Here is a 14,852-nt window from a genome sequence, read left to right on the forward strand (position 1 = left end):
TCACAAAACAGAAATCAGCTTCAACTTAGTTTCCCCCACAAGGCTTCATGGCCAGGAAAGAGCTAGAGAGAAAAAAAAATCCCAGCAATAAGTACGACATATTAAACCTACTAATATACTAAATACAAAAATACACATAAGATACAAAATCCAGCAGCCCACCTCAAAAATCTTCAAAATCACAAGCTAGGCAGAGGAGTATTGGATTAGGGGAGTTCTTGCGCCACTTTTCTGATAGTTGCTACTGTTGATTGCTCTGGTAGTAACAGCAAAGTAAACAACCGCACGTAATATTTCCTGGCCCTTCCCTGCAATTGTATTTTAGGGATGTACACGATGTTGCAGTGTTAATATAATTAAGTCTTAACTTTCTCAAATGTTCTGAGTAGATCCTTTTTGGTTTTACAATTTTCTATTTATTGGAAAAGGGGATACCAGATGAATTAGTGACTTTAGGATGTTTTTATTGAAAGTCGATAAATAAAAAGTCATAGAATAACAAATGAACTTTCAACAATAATTAGTCTCGTTAACAGAAAATTAGTGTTTCTCAGGTCCTTTTGGACGTGGGTATTTTGATATTTGCTATCTATTAAGTTTTGCAATGAATAATAAAGCTAAACTTCAACCGGACAAAAGTTTCAATAAGTAAAAATGGACTGCTACCTCTTCAAGCCTTCCACAACTCTGCACTGCCGTTTGTGCCTAATGAAAGCGAGATTTAAAATAAATAAATAAAAGAATTCTAGTCAAGTTTCCAGGGTAAATCAGATCTTCTGATTTACCGATAATACTAGATCTTCTGATTTTCTTCTGATTTAATCAATTAATTGAAAATTCATTTCATTTTTAACAATTAGATTAATTTTAATATTTAAAAGTCCTATTATTTCCTTCAATATTTCTTCCCTAAAATACATACATTCCAATTTTTTAGACCATGAATGAGCTGAACAATATTTCAATTTAAGCTAGCAATTTAGTTTTCAATAAATTACAAAATAGACTACATTATTTCAGTTTGTTTTAGGTTTCATTTCCTAATTCGTATTCATTTCCAGTTGTCTCATGTTTTATAGCTTATAAATGCTAATTTATACTGGCTTCTGAGTCTCAAATTTTGTCTTTAAATCTACTGAAAAATCACCTTTTTTATCTATATTGGGTTTATAATGAGAAAATCAATAAGCCGGTGCGCCATTGAGTATGTGTTTCAACTTGAACCAAACAACGTTGAATAGGATTTTTACGTTGAATATTTTTATAGGATTTTTAAAGTAAGCGCATCTAAGTGCGTTTCTTGGTTAAGGATGAGTTTGGCTTAAGTTGACTTAAGTGGTACATTTTATCTATTTATTTTTCAAAAAATATATGTGGATTAAGATAACATATTCAGTAAAGAAACAAGGCCTTGAATGTAATCAATTTTTCTCCTCCTACGAACATGAACAAAGCAATAATAATAAGCAAAAGAATAAAAAGTAATAGGTACCTATTCATGTGCATTCAGGTGTCAAATCTAGCGAACAGGTGCGGTTGTAAATTTAAAAGAAGTGATAATTTATTCCATTCTTGTTGTAGAGATAGTGATATTTTTTGTTCTTTTATCAGGAGTCTTTTATACTGTTCAAAGCGAAAGCAATTTTCCATTGACGTGGGCTTGGCCAAACTTCTTTGAAAAGCGTCGTACTTCCTGTTTAGAAATTGGATGTTTCATTTCATTTAGGTGTAAATTTATCTTGTACGCTTACTATTAGTTACAATACCAGTAAAATAGAGTAAATTGATTGTTGTTATATTGAGTATACTGTATTTAGTGCTTCCACAATCCTTGATGTTTTTTTTTAATTTCCCCGAGTTTTGCCAGAGAAACTTGGGTTTTCCGAAATCTTCCCGAAAATTAACCTTAACGATCATTAACGATTTGTATTTCGCCTTAACTTTTTTATAGCTACGATTTAAGGGGATATTTTGGAGACCAATTTTTATTCGTTGGAAACCGTGAAAATAGGAGATAATGAAAATATAGACAATACTGCAATACTTTCAGAATCCAAATCACAAATAAATTCGAACTGGAGGCGTTCCGATTTGATTTTGACGTCAGTTTAATGATGAACGTCTGTAGTAATCCTCGCCGAAACTTAAAAAGGAAAAGCAAGTAAAGAATAATAGAGGAGTTATTCGTTAGGTTAGTACGTGAAACCAAGTCAAAATCGGCTAAATGGACTGAATTCTCTACATACCAAATTTATTGCATTTCTTCCCTCCCGGTGGAGTTTTTTCTTTTATATGAGCTATCTAATACTCCTCTACAGTGGTTATTATCATCAATTCACTTGATTTGTAACTTTTTCTGTGTAACAAAATTTTTTCAGAAAAAATTGTCATTAAAAAAAAAAAAAAAAAAAAAAGCCATTATTTCGTGTAACACTTATTAGACTTTCCTGCTGAATTAACTTTCATTCAATTGTAATAAAGCCGTAAAGGTCATTTACTTGACCTTTAATTTTCGATGTCTTCTAAATTGTGAACCACATTATCAGAGTGAAAGAGCTTTCTTTATGAAATTAAATCGAGAATCATTTAGCAAGCAATTATTTTTGAGGGCACGTTCGAGCTCCTAAAAGCCTTAACTAAAGTTCGGAAAGAAGCTTCGATTTTTTGAACTCTTGATTTTTGTGATTTTTATACCTGAACTCTTACTAAAGATAGTGGTTTTTTTTTTTACCTCTGCATATGATTTTATATTAGATCTTAGTTGCTCCTGTCCCGACATAGGCATCCTGTGTATCCAGATATCATGTTGGCTTTCAATTGAACGACTCCATAGCAAACCTTTTTGGTAGAATTTTGACCCCCTCCCTACACTGGAAGGAGCTAACATGAGCTTTCTCTACATTTATCAGTAAAAAAAAGACATTAAAATATACGAAAATGTGGCTCAAAAGCCATTTCTTTGGAATATAAAAATTTCTCTCTGAAAGATCTTGCCCCTTAACACAAAGAATTGAATTGTATACAACTCTGACTTCGTATTTAAAGTTATATTAAAAGTTTTTGCCCCATTCTAATTTCGTGTGACAACGGGAAGTTAAATTCTTTTTTTAAGGGAATACCTAGAATCACTCTCTCGTAACAGTGGAAGAAATAAAAACTTTCTTATGGGTGGATTGAAAATTGTCTAGGTCTTTATTATTCGTTCATGTATTTGGCTCCTGGAGGTTTTTTTTCTTTAGAAATCTTTCCCTTGCATCCTTTGATGAGTCTTGCGAAGGATTTCCTCGAGTACCTCTTTTATGCAGACGATCCAGTTCCTTTTGAAAACCCTTACCTGTGAACAATTCTCGATTTATTTTTGAATGTTTACATTCTAATACTAGGGAAAAGGAAAATGTTCCTACAAATTCAAAAAGTTCTTAGTAGTTAAGTACCTAATAAGTATGTAGACCTTATTAGATAGGCCTCCAAAGATGGCTATATAGAGTTTGCAGGAAGGTCTTAGTATGTAAAAATATCAAAAGTTCTGGAATAGTCAGGGGCTCTTGTGGTAAAATCAGCAGAGAATTTTTACCGGTAAAATATGTGACTCTTTCTATCCAGTTAATGGGAACCTGGAACTTAGTTCGGTATTCTCTTATTATTTATTTGTTCTGCTATGCCTCACGCAAGGTATTATCGTTTTTCATGAGAGGTCAAGTTTTTCTCATGTTGGAATATCGCACTTTTTGTATTAAAAAAAAAAAAAAAATAAATAAATTTCAGGTATTAGCATGTGCTATTTGGGTGTTCGAAACCTCTCTAATATTTCAACCTAGTTTTATGTAACGAATTATTGAAGCGAATTTTTTTTTCGCTGCCCCACTCCTCAAAGATATTTCTAAAAAGAAGAAAAATAGTGAATTATTCAACACTAACGTTACTTCAAGGACTATTTACTTTCACTTTTTAAAATAAACCGTGAACTTGTTTTTCAGCATTCTAGTTTTCCAAGGAGCACCAGCGTTGACGCCCGAACGACACGACGTCAAACTGAGCGTCAACTTTCGAACGAATCTCGACGCACAAAACCGACATATGATTCATTCATTGACGATGTATCATTTGAAAGAATTTCGACCGTCGAAAAGAAAAATAATGTAAACAGTGCCAAATATGACGTCAAAACTGCAAGACAGACTTCTTACATCATCGAATCAAAAAATGAAGCTCAAGATAATGATGATTCTCGAAGCGTTGCGTCAAGCTGCAGTAGTAGTGATGCTGGATATAAGAACATTATTAGCAATATTATTCAAAAGAGTGAGAGTAAGCCTCTGTCGAGGCTTGATAGGCTGTCGAAACCTCCAGCGAGAATGCTTACTAAGTCACAGCCTCAGCCACCACCTGCGGTTAGTTCCAGTTTTTCGAGAAATGATGGGGGGAGATATAGTTTGAAGGCCCCACAATCAAAACCCTACATGCCATCCCAGGTAATTCAATTACTCATTTTCAGGTTTTATTTATCTTTTTAAACGGAAAGTCTAAACTTCTTTCTTTTTTCCTTTCGCGCAATATTTATTAAAAAAGAAAAAACTGTTCTTTTGCGTTATATTTTTGGAGCCTCAAGCTTAAAATTTACGGAGCCCAAAAAACTGTCTGTTGGTGAGAAGTTTTTCAGAGTGGTTCAGAAGCATAGTATCTTCTGAAAATGTTTATAAGCCAAGCTAATATTTATAAATAAACAAACAATATAAAAGACTGGAAAAAGTTAACCACGAGAGGTTTCATTCTGAATGCGACAGAATATTAAATAAAATAAAGGTGCCCTTTCATTTGTTGTGCACGCGCTCGGGCCTTAGTGAAAAAGAAATAGCCATTGGACTTACCACTTATCTAGCAGAAATTAACCATGCATTAAAGTGTGCTGAAGCTTCAGCTGTCCCATGCAAGCGTGTTAGAAAAGGCTCTCAAGTGCAGGGCTAATCAAAAAACCCTTCTCTTACGTCTCCGTGCGAGTCTTCTAAAATTTGGCTGAATATTTGGAAGGAATGCAGCAGGCCGAAGTCTGGGACTGTTAATGGCTTGCGGCTACATTCTAAACGTTATTTTGCTAAAGTGTTAAGAAAACATAAAGCTGATATTATTGAGAAAAACGCTCATAAAATTCCAGAGAACCCTTCGGTGCTCTGAAAAAAATTTGCACGCCCTTGTGAACACATTTGTGCAAATAATATTCCTAAGCCTGAGTGGTTAAACTATTATAAGCATGAGTTTTCTTCTCCCAATCCTGCTCTTGAATCAAAATTTGAAAAAGAATTAAATGCTTGTCTGAAAAAACACGAACCTTTGACATTTATAATTAAGCCAAGTGATATATCGTTTTATTGTAAAAAAAAAAACTAAAGAAAAGAAATTCCGCGGGAGTTGATGGAATTACTGCCAGACATTTTTATTGTGCAAGTTCTTGTCTTTTTAATCATTTCTTTCTGCTTTTTAAAATGGGTATTGGAAACGGAGTTGTTTCTTATCAACATACAGTTGGTTAAATAACCTAATTTTAGTTATATTTACCGTGGATTTAATTGGTCATTAATGAATTCTGCAGATGACATTTTGAATTTAAGCCGTAAAACTGCTGTTGTAGCTTTCAGTTTTAAAGAGACAAATGGCCCTACATTTTTTATCTCTAGCTAATGCTCAAACATTAGTTTACCTTGGAATGCTTATTGGAAAAAGTATGAAAGAAACTGTAAAATTATCCCTTGAAAATTTGAAGAAAAAACTGAGAATTGCTTATGCTTCAATTTGTATCTAATATTAAACACATAGATAAACTAAATCTCGCAATAATTTATAATAGCCTAGTTGTACCTCATCTCCTTTCTCTTTGTCCGGTTTGGCAGTTTTTTAGTGAACCTCAGAAACTATCTGTTCGTAGAGTATGTTTTCGTTATGCTAAATTCCTTCTCAGTTACCCTCCTTGGACTAAAAATAGTTACTTAATGGATAAATTCTGCCTAGTTTCGCCTATATGTGTTATTGATAGAAGGCTACATTATTTTCGTTCTTCTATGTCGATAGTATCTCATCCTTGGTCAGCATTATTTATTTGATTAAATAAAAAAATAAGTTTTTTTTAACTGCAAGTTAGGAGCGACATTAAAACTTAAAACAAACAGAAATTACTCCGTATATGAAAGAAGTTGTCCCCTCCGCAACGCCTCACTCTTTACGCTAAAGTTTGACTCTGTCAGAACTCTACTTTTTAAAACAATAAAAAAAACTTTAGCGTAAAGAGCAAGGCGTTGCGGAGGGGACAACCTCTGTCATATACGGAGTAATTGCTGTTAGTTTTAAGTTTTAAGTTTTAATTGCATTTTAATTTTTTTTTTTTGGCTAAATGGCTTTCTTAAAGTTTTGATCAGATGATTTTGATAAAAAAAAAGGGGTGGGGTGGAGGCCTAGCTGCCCTCCAATTTTCGGCTGCTTAAAAATGCAACTAGATTTTTTATTTTTTGTACGAACATTTTTGTTAGTTATAAACATACGTACCTTACGAATTAACTAACGTAACGAATTTCTATATTTGTGTATGTTTATTACGTATATGAGAGGGTTTGCCCCCTTGCCAATACCTCGCTCTCTACACTAAAGCTTGAATTTTATCACAAATCTTTGAGAATGACCCCTGAATCACAAAGGCCGTAGAATAAATAGTTGAAATTCCTAAAAATACTTTAGCGTAAAGAGCAAGGTATTGTGGATTTACGAATCCCCTTATATACGTAATATTTTATGTTCATTTTAAGTTTTAATGCTACCCATTACTTCCAGGTGAAAAAATTATTTTCTCATTGTGCTTTTTTTTAATAATGCTAGAAAATCCTGCGCGCCTTCATGGAAATTCTCTTCCCTCATGATAAATTCCTCCATGGAAATATCCTCCCACGTAACCCCTTCCCCTGACTCACTCCCACTCTAACACGAAAAGTCCCCCTGAAAACGTCTGTACACTTCATAATAACCATTACTATATGTAAACAATGGTCAGAGTTTGTAGCTTGCAGCCCCTTCCCCTGGGAACTGTGGGTAGTCGTCCCTAATGACATATTTATTAGGTTTTCGACTAATTTGAACAGAATGGCCATCTAAAAATTTTGATCCGGTGATTTTGGGGAAAAAATGTGCGTGGGAAGGGGCCTAGGTGCCCTCCAATTTTCTGGTCACTTAAAAAGGGCACTATAACTTTTAATTCCCGTTAGAATGAGCCCTCTTGCAACATTCTAGGACCACTGGGTCGATATGATCACCCCTGAAAAAAAAAAAGAAAAACACGCATCCGTGATCTGTCTTCTGGCAAAAAATACAAAATTCCACATTTTTGTAGATCGCAGCTTGAAACTTATACAGTAGAGTCCTCTAATACGCTGAATCTGATGGTGTGAATTTTGTTAAGATTCCATCATTTTTAGGGGGTGTTTCCCCTATTTTCTAAAATAAGGCAAATTTTCTGAGGCTTCTAGTTTTTGATGTGTAAGACTAATATTGATGAAGCTTATATACTTAAATTAGCATTAAAATATGATTCTTTTGATGTAACTATTGGTATCAAAATTCCGTTTTTTAGAGTGTCGGTTACTATTGAGCCGGGTCGCTCCTTACTACAGTTCGTTACCACGAACTGTTTGATTATCTATTGGTGTTGATTTGTATTCATTTGTAGTTATTTAATTTTTTTCTCTTATTACTCCATCTTAAGGGCGTTTCGCCCTCTTTTTGTAAAAGATGGGTTATAAATAAATTGGATTGGATTGAATCGATAATTGAGTATTTACTATAGTCTACCAAAAAACATTTTATGAGTGTTTTTCTTATAATAATGCATTTGTACATTTTTAATGTGTTCATAAAATGTGTTTTATTAAATTCATCTTAGCAGTCCAAGACCACTTTCACCTAAATCTTCTATTAAACAACTTGGTGTTAATTTACTTTACAGAATGTGCTGTATTTTTCATATTAAAAGTTGATATTTGGAAGTTTAATATTGAACATTTGATATTTTTGGTAAATTTGAAAAATTTGGCTCTCCCTCATGGTGGAAACTTCTTATTTGTACTAATATATGTTCTTTAAACAGCATGGTGTTGTTTTTCTATATTTTTCTAATTGAAGTTATCTTACTGGCCAAAAAAATAAATGTTTGTTAACTGTGATTTAATATTTCCTTTCATTCGATATATTTCATTTCAATATTTCAAATCAACTTTCATTTCTACGATACCATTGTCAGTTAGAAACTAGCTTTCATCAGTTACAGAATTATTTACGTTAATGCTTGATTCGTTTTGAAATTTCTGCAATGTTCTTGGTCAGTTTGACTTTTTTTTTTTCAAAAGAAGCTCCAATATTTGTGTTAATTAACAGTCGTTTGCACAACTTGCTACTTCTGGTTTACTAAAAGGTGAAAGTATTTTAGACAGGACTTGTAAAATCCTAACGGATCAATATCGTATTTTTGTAAAAAGGAACTATTTTGTAAAAAAGATAGTGAGTTTTTTTTTTTTTTTAATAAACGAATATAATATGTTTATTCTATCCTTTTTTAGGCTGTAAATAAGACAAAACCGCGACCTCAAAGCGGTAATGAATCCAGACGCAGCAATTCCACTTTGAATAATAAGGAGACAGAATTTCAAAATTGGAAAAGACGGAAAAGCTACGATCCCCTTAAGGCTGCAAGAGAGGGCTCAAAGAAGAAAACTGCAGTTAGATCAAGTACGGTAATGAGTCAGTCTTTGATACAAGAAACAACAATTGAGAACGAAGAGCCACCAGAAAACTTGCACAGGTATACTTAATCTCTCTCCTATGGTTAGGCCTTTAGTTACCACACATAAATTTTGATAAAATTACTTCGTTAAACTCGATATTATTTAGAGTACCTATGGGTAGAATTGCTATGATCGCCTATTTCGGTGATCCGTCTTCAGAATTGGTTATAAGCTATATAAATGCAGTCTTATTCAGTCTATCTAAAGCACACTAAGGTATAATTGGTCTCTCTCTTATTGAGGGACTTAGTCTGAAAAAAACAGGGTAGAAAAGACCTAGTTAGATAGACCGCCTATATCGGTAATCTGTCTTAAGAATTGGTTCTAAGCTATATAAATACTTAGGCTTAATTAGTCTCCCTAAACTACACTTAGTCTCTTTTATAGAGAGACTTAGCCAGAAATAAATAGAGAAGAAACTCCTAGTTAGAAAAACCTTAAGTTACTAGACATAAATGTCGGTAAAATTACATTGAGAAACTATATGATTTAGAGTACCTATTGGTAGGATAACTATGATTGCTTTGGTTACATTTAGAGTGCCTATGAGTAGAACTGCTATGTTTGCCTGTATTGGTAATCTGTCTTCAGAATTGGTTATAGGTCTAAGCTATGTAAGCATTGACACTGAACTTAATATAGAAAATTTAGTCTGTCCATTGAGAAAAAACGCAGAGGGATGGTTTTAAAACACTGTTTTTGGTTTCCACCGTGTTCCCAATCTGACAATCTGTAATTTTATCCTCTTTTGAATACTAAACTGTCCCTTGGGGGGAGGGAGGTCATTCCTTTGAAGTTTGCCCAAAGGTATTTGCCCAAATGCCTATAGAATCTAAAGGCTTTAATAAGTTCAAAGACAATGGTAAAAACTGACCGTTTAAACTGTCTTTGAAAAGTGATGCACTGTTCACGCTACAATGACGGAATTTTGAGGTAGCTACACTTTGCAATGAAGAAATGCTTTTTTTTTTTTTTTTTTTCATGAAACATAACGTTTTAACGTAACAGGACGGACAAAAGCTCAACTATACCTTCTTTTGATCACAGAACATATATATATATATATATATATATATATATATATATATATATATATATATATATATATATATATATATATATATATATATATATATAGATGGGTAAATAGCGATTTTTTTTTTTGCTAGTAACTGTATTTTTGCATAATGGGAGACTGGTTTTCCAGTTTGTCTCACCCTTAAAGAAGATTAATTGATTCCTTGCTAGTCGCCAGAATTAATTTGATTAATTCCTTCTCTACGAACTCATCTCTTCGTTCGGGAGTTAATGTTTTCTGTAGTTTTAACTGAATTAAATAATAGAGTAAACCAGATTTACATATTTCACACATCATCTGTTTCACTGTAATTGCGCTGTATAATTGCTCCCTTGCTGATTCTCTGTCTAGTATTTGTTTGGCCTTGGTATGTATCCTCTTGAAACAAGCGACATTGCAACAAGCCTGCAGTCGTTACTTATACCAAATAAATTGGACCCTTATATCATTGAATTCACTGATCTCTGATCTATTCATTCAACAAGTTAGAATTATTATATTACTTAAAATGTTTATGAGAAACGGATATAAATTTGCTTAAAAAATAGGAACATTGCCCTTTTCCAACGATTTTCATCAAATGTTTAACATATTTTTAATCTAAAAAAAATTCCTAAACATAAAATTTGAAAATTTAATTAGGGTGTTGAGTGGAATCGAATCTCAGCTATGGAGTGGAAGTAAAATCTTTGTCTTTTGATGATATTTCAAACCATGGGGGAGTAGAGAAACCAAAGAGTGCGTGGTAACGAACTGTAAATAAGGAGCGACACGGCTCAGTAGTAACTGAAACTAAAAAACGGAACTTTATCAATAGATACGTCAAAAGAATCGACTTATGATGTAAGTGGGGCCGGGAGGGGACAAAGCTTATTGGTAGTCGTATGTATTAACATAGTAAAAAGCTGTTTTTGGACAATATTCTTTGATATTTTAAAGAAAAGTAGAACCTGGCGGGTTAAAGTTTCAGAAATCAAGCTCAGATATCATTCTCTTGACAATCTGGAAGTTTTCTTCACCAAAATTAATTATTTTCCCCAAACTTTTAGCGACAGTTTGTCGAGGAAGCCATTAACTAACTTACGTAATAATAATAATTGAGGACAAAGATAATATAACTGACCTAATTTATTGAACCTAAATATAATTGAACATCCTTGGTGACAGATCTATTAATCCCACATTACACATTATATCATAGCATAAGAATTTAGTCCTGAAGCAATTGATCAACGTTCCACGTTTATTTGGATATTCCCCAAAAATAAGAACTAATATGAAAACATTGCAAGAACATTTCATTCATCATATGTTATTTATTGTTTTGGTAATTTACTAAACGCCAAGTACCTGAGCATATTGTCCATTCCCAAAGCAAAAGGGAGCATAACAAAAATCTTGTATATTTTTCCCATCAGACAATTGGTCTATTAAGATGTATATCAGCAGTGTAGGTCTATGCTCTTTCTTTCTTTGCTTTTTTTTTAACTGAATATCCAATGGGACATCTGAACGTGTCAATGAATCCAAAAGAAAAACTTTGAATATTTTTTTTACCCTTGGAAAAATTGTGGTAAGGATTCTTTTTTTAGGTTAAGAGGTCTCTTGAGTGAAAAATAGGCTCCTGGAAAACGCTCAGCTATGTCTACTTTCATATATGTTATTGCTGTCGTTTTATTGCGACAGTGATTGATGTGGTTAGATTCAGTCTTAATAAGACAGAACATGAGGGTATTATTTGGATTTGAAATAATTTGTCAGCAATAATTTGATTCGAAAGAAGTTGAATATAAGTAATACATTGTATCTACTATCAAAATAATAAATCAAGATTTTGCATCGGTTGCCGTCAAAATCTTTTCTACAGAAATTTAGCTGAAGATCAGCTTTACAAATATGTCCATATAGGATAATCTTACTCTAGTTCCTCCTCTTCTTGTGTGAGCTGTTTTTTTTTCATCCTATTTGTCATTTACAGGAATTCTAAAGTGAGAGTGATACCGACAGTCAATTAAGTAGGCTGTCAAAAAATGTAATTATAATCTTAGGATTAAGTATGTCATTAGATAAGCTTAAATATAATTTGCTGGTATAAATCGAATATGAAATAAAAATCTGGAAAATATCCATCACTTGCTAGATAAAACTATCAGTAATATTCCAGTCTTGGCTAAAGCAGCTTTCAGTTGCATTAAGAAAATTTAGTCCTGCAAGTATTTGGCCTGGTTATTGATTCCTTTGTTGTATTGCAACTCCTGCAAGTATTGAATCCTGCGAGCATGGCCGCAGCCAGGGGGGGGGGGTAGTTGAAACCCAACACCCTTCTCCTCCAGAATTTTTATCCGAATCGTAAAGAACAACAAAAATACATATAAACAAATTTTAGTTGTGTTTTATAAAGTTTTTTTTTTCCCACATACCAGGTAAAAATCCTGTATACAGTCTTGTCTACAGGTAAATAATTTGGTTGAACTACTTAACATGCATTTATTTAAAATGATTGTGTAGATTTGTCGGTTCCACCAAATACTACGAAAACGTTTAGAATAAGTAACTATAAAAAGGTTCCCAGAAGCAAACTGCATGCTGTTTTTTCATTCAGTGTTTGATAATTCTTTATTTATTCTGTAATTTTTATTTGTCCACAAGATTTTTGGCCTCTTGCATTAATTTGTTCGATTTTTGCTTGAAAATAAACGTAATTATTTATTTATTACAGGTCTTCCTCCTTAACTTGCTTCGAAGATCCTCCCCCTCTAATAACAAAGAGGACAACAGTTGATGAAGATAGTCAGTCTTTATGGGACTATAGAGACATAGCTTCAAGCCCCCGTCTTCAGAGGAAAGCAGTTGAATCTCCCCGACTCCGTAGTCGTCCATTAACCGATACTTTTGGCTCAGATAAGAATGTCGTCTCAGATAGGAGAAGTTTAGTTCTCGAAGATCAATCGATGCGAACGAAACAATTAGAGGTACTAGATAACCTTGTAATAGCAACAATTCATAATTTGTCTGGGAAAATCAGAGGACAAGCGGACAACCTTCTTAAAAAGCTCAGGTATTAATTGATATTATTTTTGGCCTTTTTTTTAGTGCTTAACTTACACGGTGTTATTGTCCTGGAATGATCTAGTTCAGTATAAGGGTGTTTTGTTCTTCTTTTTTTTATCTTCTTTATTTATCAAATGATTTTTACGATTTTCCATCTTTCTGCGCCCCTCTCTATGAATGGAATAAGCGGTTACATTATTTTGGCTAGAAAACTGACCTTAGCTGTCACGTTGTTTTGGACGACAAATATACAAAAAAAAATCCTGAAAAAGAGATAAACTGAAAGAATTACATCGTAAAAAAATGCTATATGCTTATTAAAAACAGTGGAGGAAAATCCCATGAAACGAGAAAGGGGTAGCTCTTTGGCTTGTATTATATATTGATTTGGGCTTTTGGCTTTATACATAAATTTAACTTTGGCTTTCGTTATATATAAGTCCAAGTGTTTGTTCTAAATTGAAATGACAGCTGAATAGTTTGAAATTGAAACTTTAATAATTTGAGTCCTCGGTGATTCGCATTCAAATCACGAGACAGCAGTAATGTCAAGAGTAAAGTGGGTTTTGATTTGACACGACTGTAGCCCAGGGTTCTGCCCGAATGAAATGAGAGCCATTAAAAAGATTGAAAACCGAAATTGTTGGACGAGGCTACCTGAAGCTCGGGTTTTCTAGCCAAGACCCGGCAAAGAGGTTCGTTGGCTAGTACATATATAATGCAGCTCTGCCGCTATATGGCTCTCAAGCGCTAGTGTTTTGAGTCCCATAGCTCACTCACTTGCTTTTCATGTCCGCTAGCCCGTGTACAGACGACTTTCAATTTCTCTCTTTATATTTGGCTTTCAGCCATGCTATTTTCATCATGGAGGGAGATTATATACTATTGAAGGAAGTAACTCACACTGTGTTTCACCTGGGACCATCCCTCAAAATTGTTAAAGTTAAAATAGTAAAGGGTTCTTGCGGGCGTATTTAAGGGTAGGTTTCGCTGGTGACTCCGACCATTGCAGAGGCCATTGCATAGCCGGAATTGAAAAGTAGAGTTTTCAAATCCTTAACAACTGGTATTTTCAAAACTGGTCGATGAAAGCAATATTTTTATAGGTAAGGTAATTTTAAGTCACGTAATAACTGTCATAAATTTTATATACTGATCAGTTGGTATAAGGCTTTTTTTCGTCTTTCAGACGAGTCTCTCCCCCTTAGTTATTATCACATTAGGCCCAAAGTTCAAAGAACTATTGTAAGTTGCCCTTGGGCAAAGGTTCCACCTAACATTTGAGGAATTATAAATAACTGTATATTAACAATAGTACAAAAAATAGTTATATTGTTTTCAGTTTTTGAAAACAGTCCATTGAACTGAATATCCCGAGGAGCGAATTCTTATTCATGAAGTCGAAGTTGTTGATTAGATATGTCTCCGTGTACATTTAAGAAATTACCATTTCCATTAATAATTCAGAGCTGTTAACTATAATAATTTAGATGTTGCCATAAAACTTAAATGAACTAAGAACCAAGCTGTAAGTAAAAAAGAACTGGAAAAACTAAGATGAAAGATCGAGCCACATGCCCTTCTCATAAGCGAAATTGTTATTAGATAAAACCAATTACTCTGAAAAATTTTTACCTAACTCGTATTGTAATTAGCAGCAGGTTTTCTTGACTGCATCATTCTGAACAAGAAAAACACAGGAAATGTTGTTTTCTGTAATTATTGACATACCTATATTAAGCTAACAATCAAGATTTATTGTTGTTTACCATGTAATTACTTCTCAGTGTATTCCTTGTAAAAAGCATATTAACTTTTGATTTTCACCATACACAAGCATCTTAATGCGTATCCATGGATTCTGTATCTTTTTGTTTTTCCAATTTTTAAGGAAGACAGTCAAATCG

General features: G+C 33.4%; 1 protein-coding gene across 4 annotated transcripts in view; it reads left to right on the top strand.

Moving 5' to 3' along the window:
* LOC136027090 (serine/arginine repetitive matrix protein 2-like) overlaps positions 1-14,852 on the top strand; it is a 143,065-nt gene that overhangs the window by 119,117 nt on the left and 9,096 nt on the right. For all 4 annotated transcript variants that reach the window (XM_065704035.1, XM_065704033.1, XM_065704034.1 and 1 more), the window contains 3 exons: positions 3,978-4,472; positions 8,592-8,833; positions 12,614-12,952. In XM_065704035.1, the coding sequence (XP_065560107.1) occupies positions 3,978-4,472; positions 8,592-8,833; positions 12,614-12,952 (1,076 nt within the window). The remainder of the gene's footprint in view (positions 1-3,977; positions 4,473-8,591; positions 8,834-12,613; positions 12,953-14,852) is intronic.

The sequence above is a fragment of the Artemia franciscana genome, chromosome 5 (genome assembly GCF_032884065.1).
Source record: "Artemia franciscana chromosome 5, ASM3288406v1, whole genome shotgun sequence".
NCBI lineage: Eukaryota > Metazoa > Arthropoda > Branchiopoda > Anostraca > Artemiidae > Artemia > Artemia franciscana.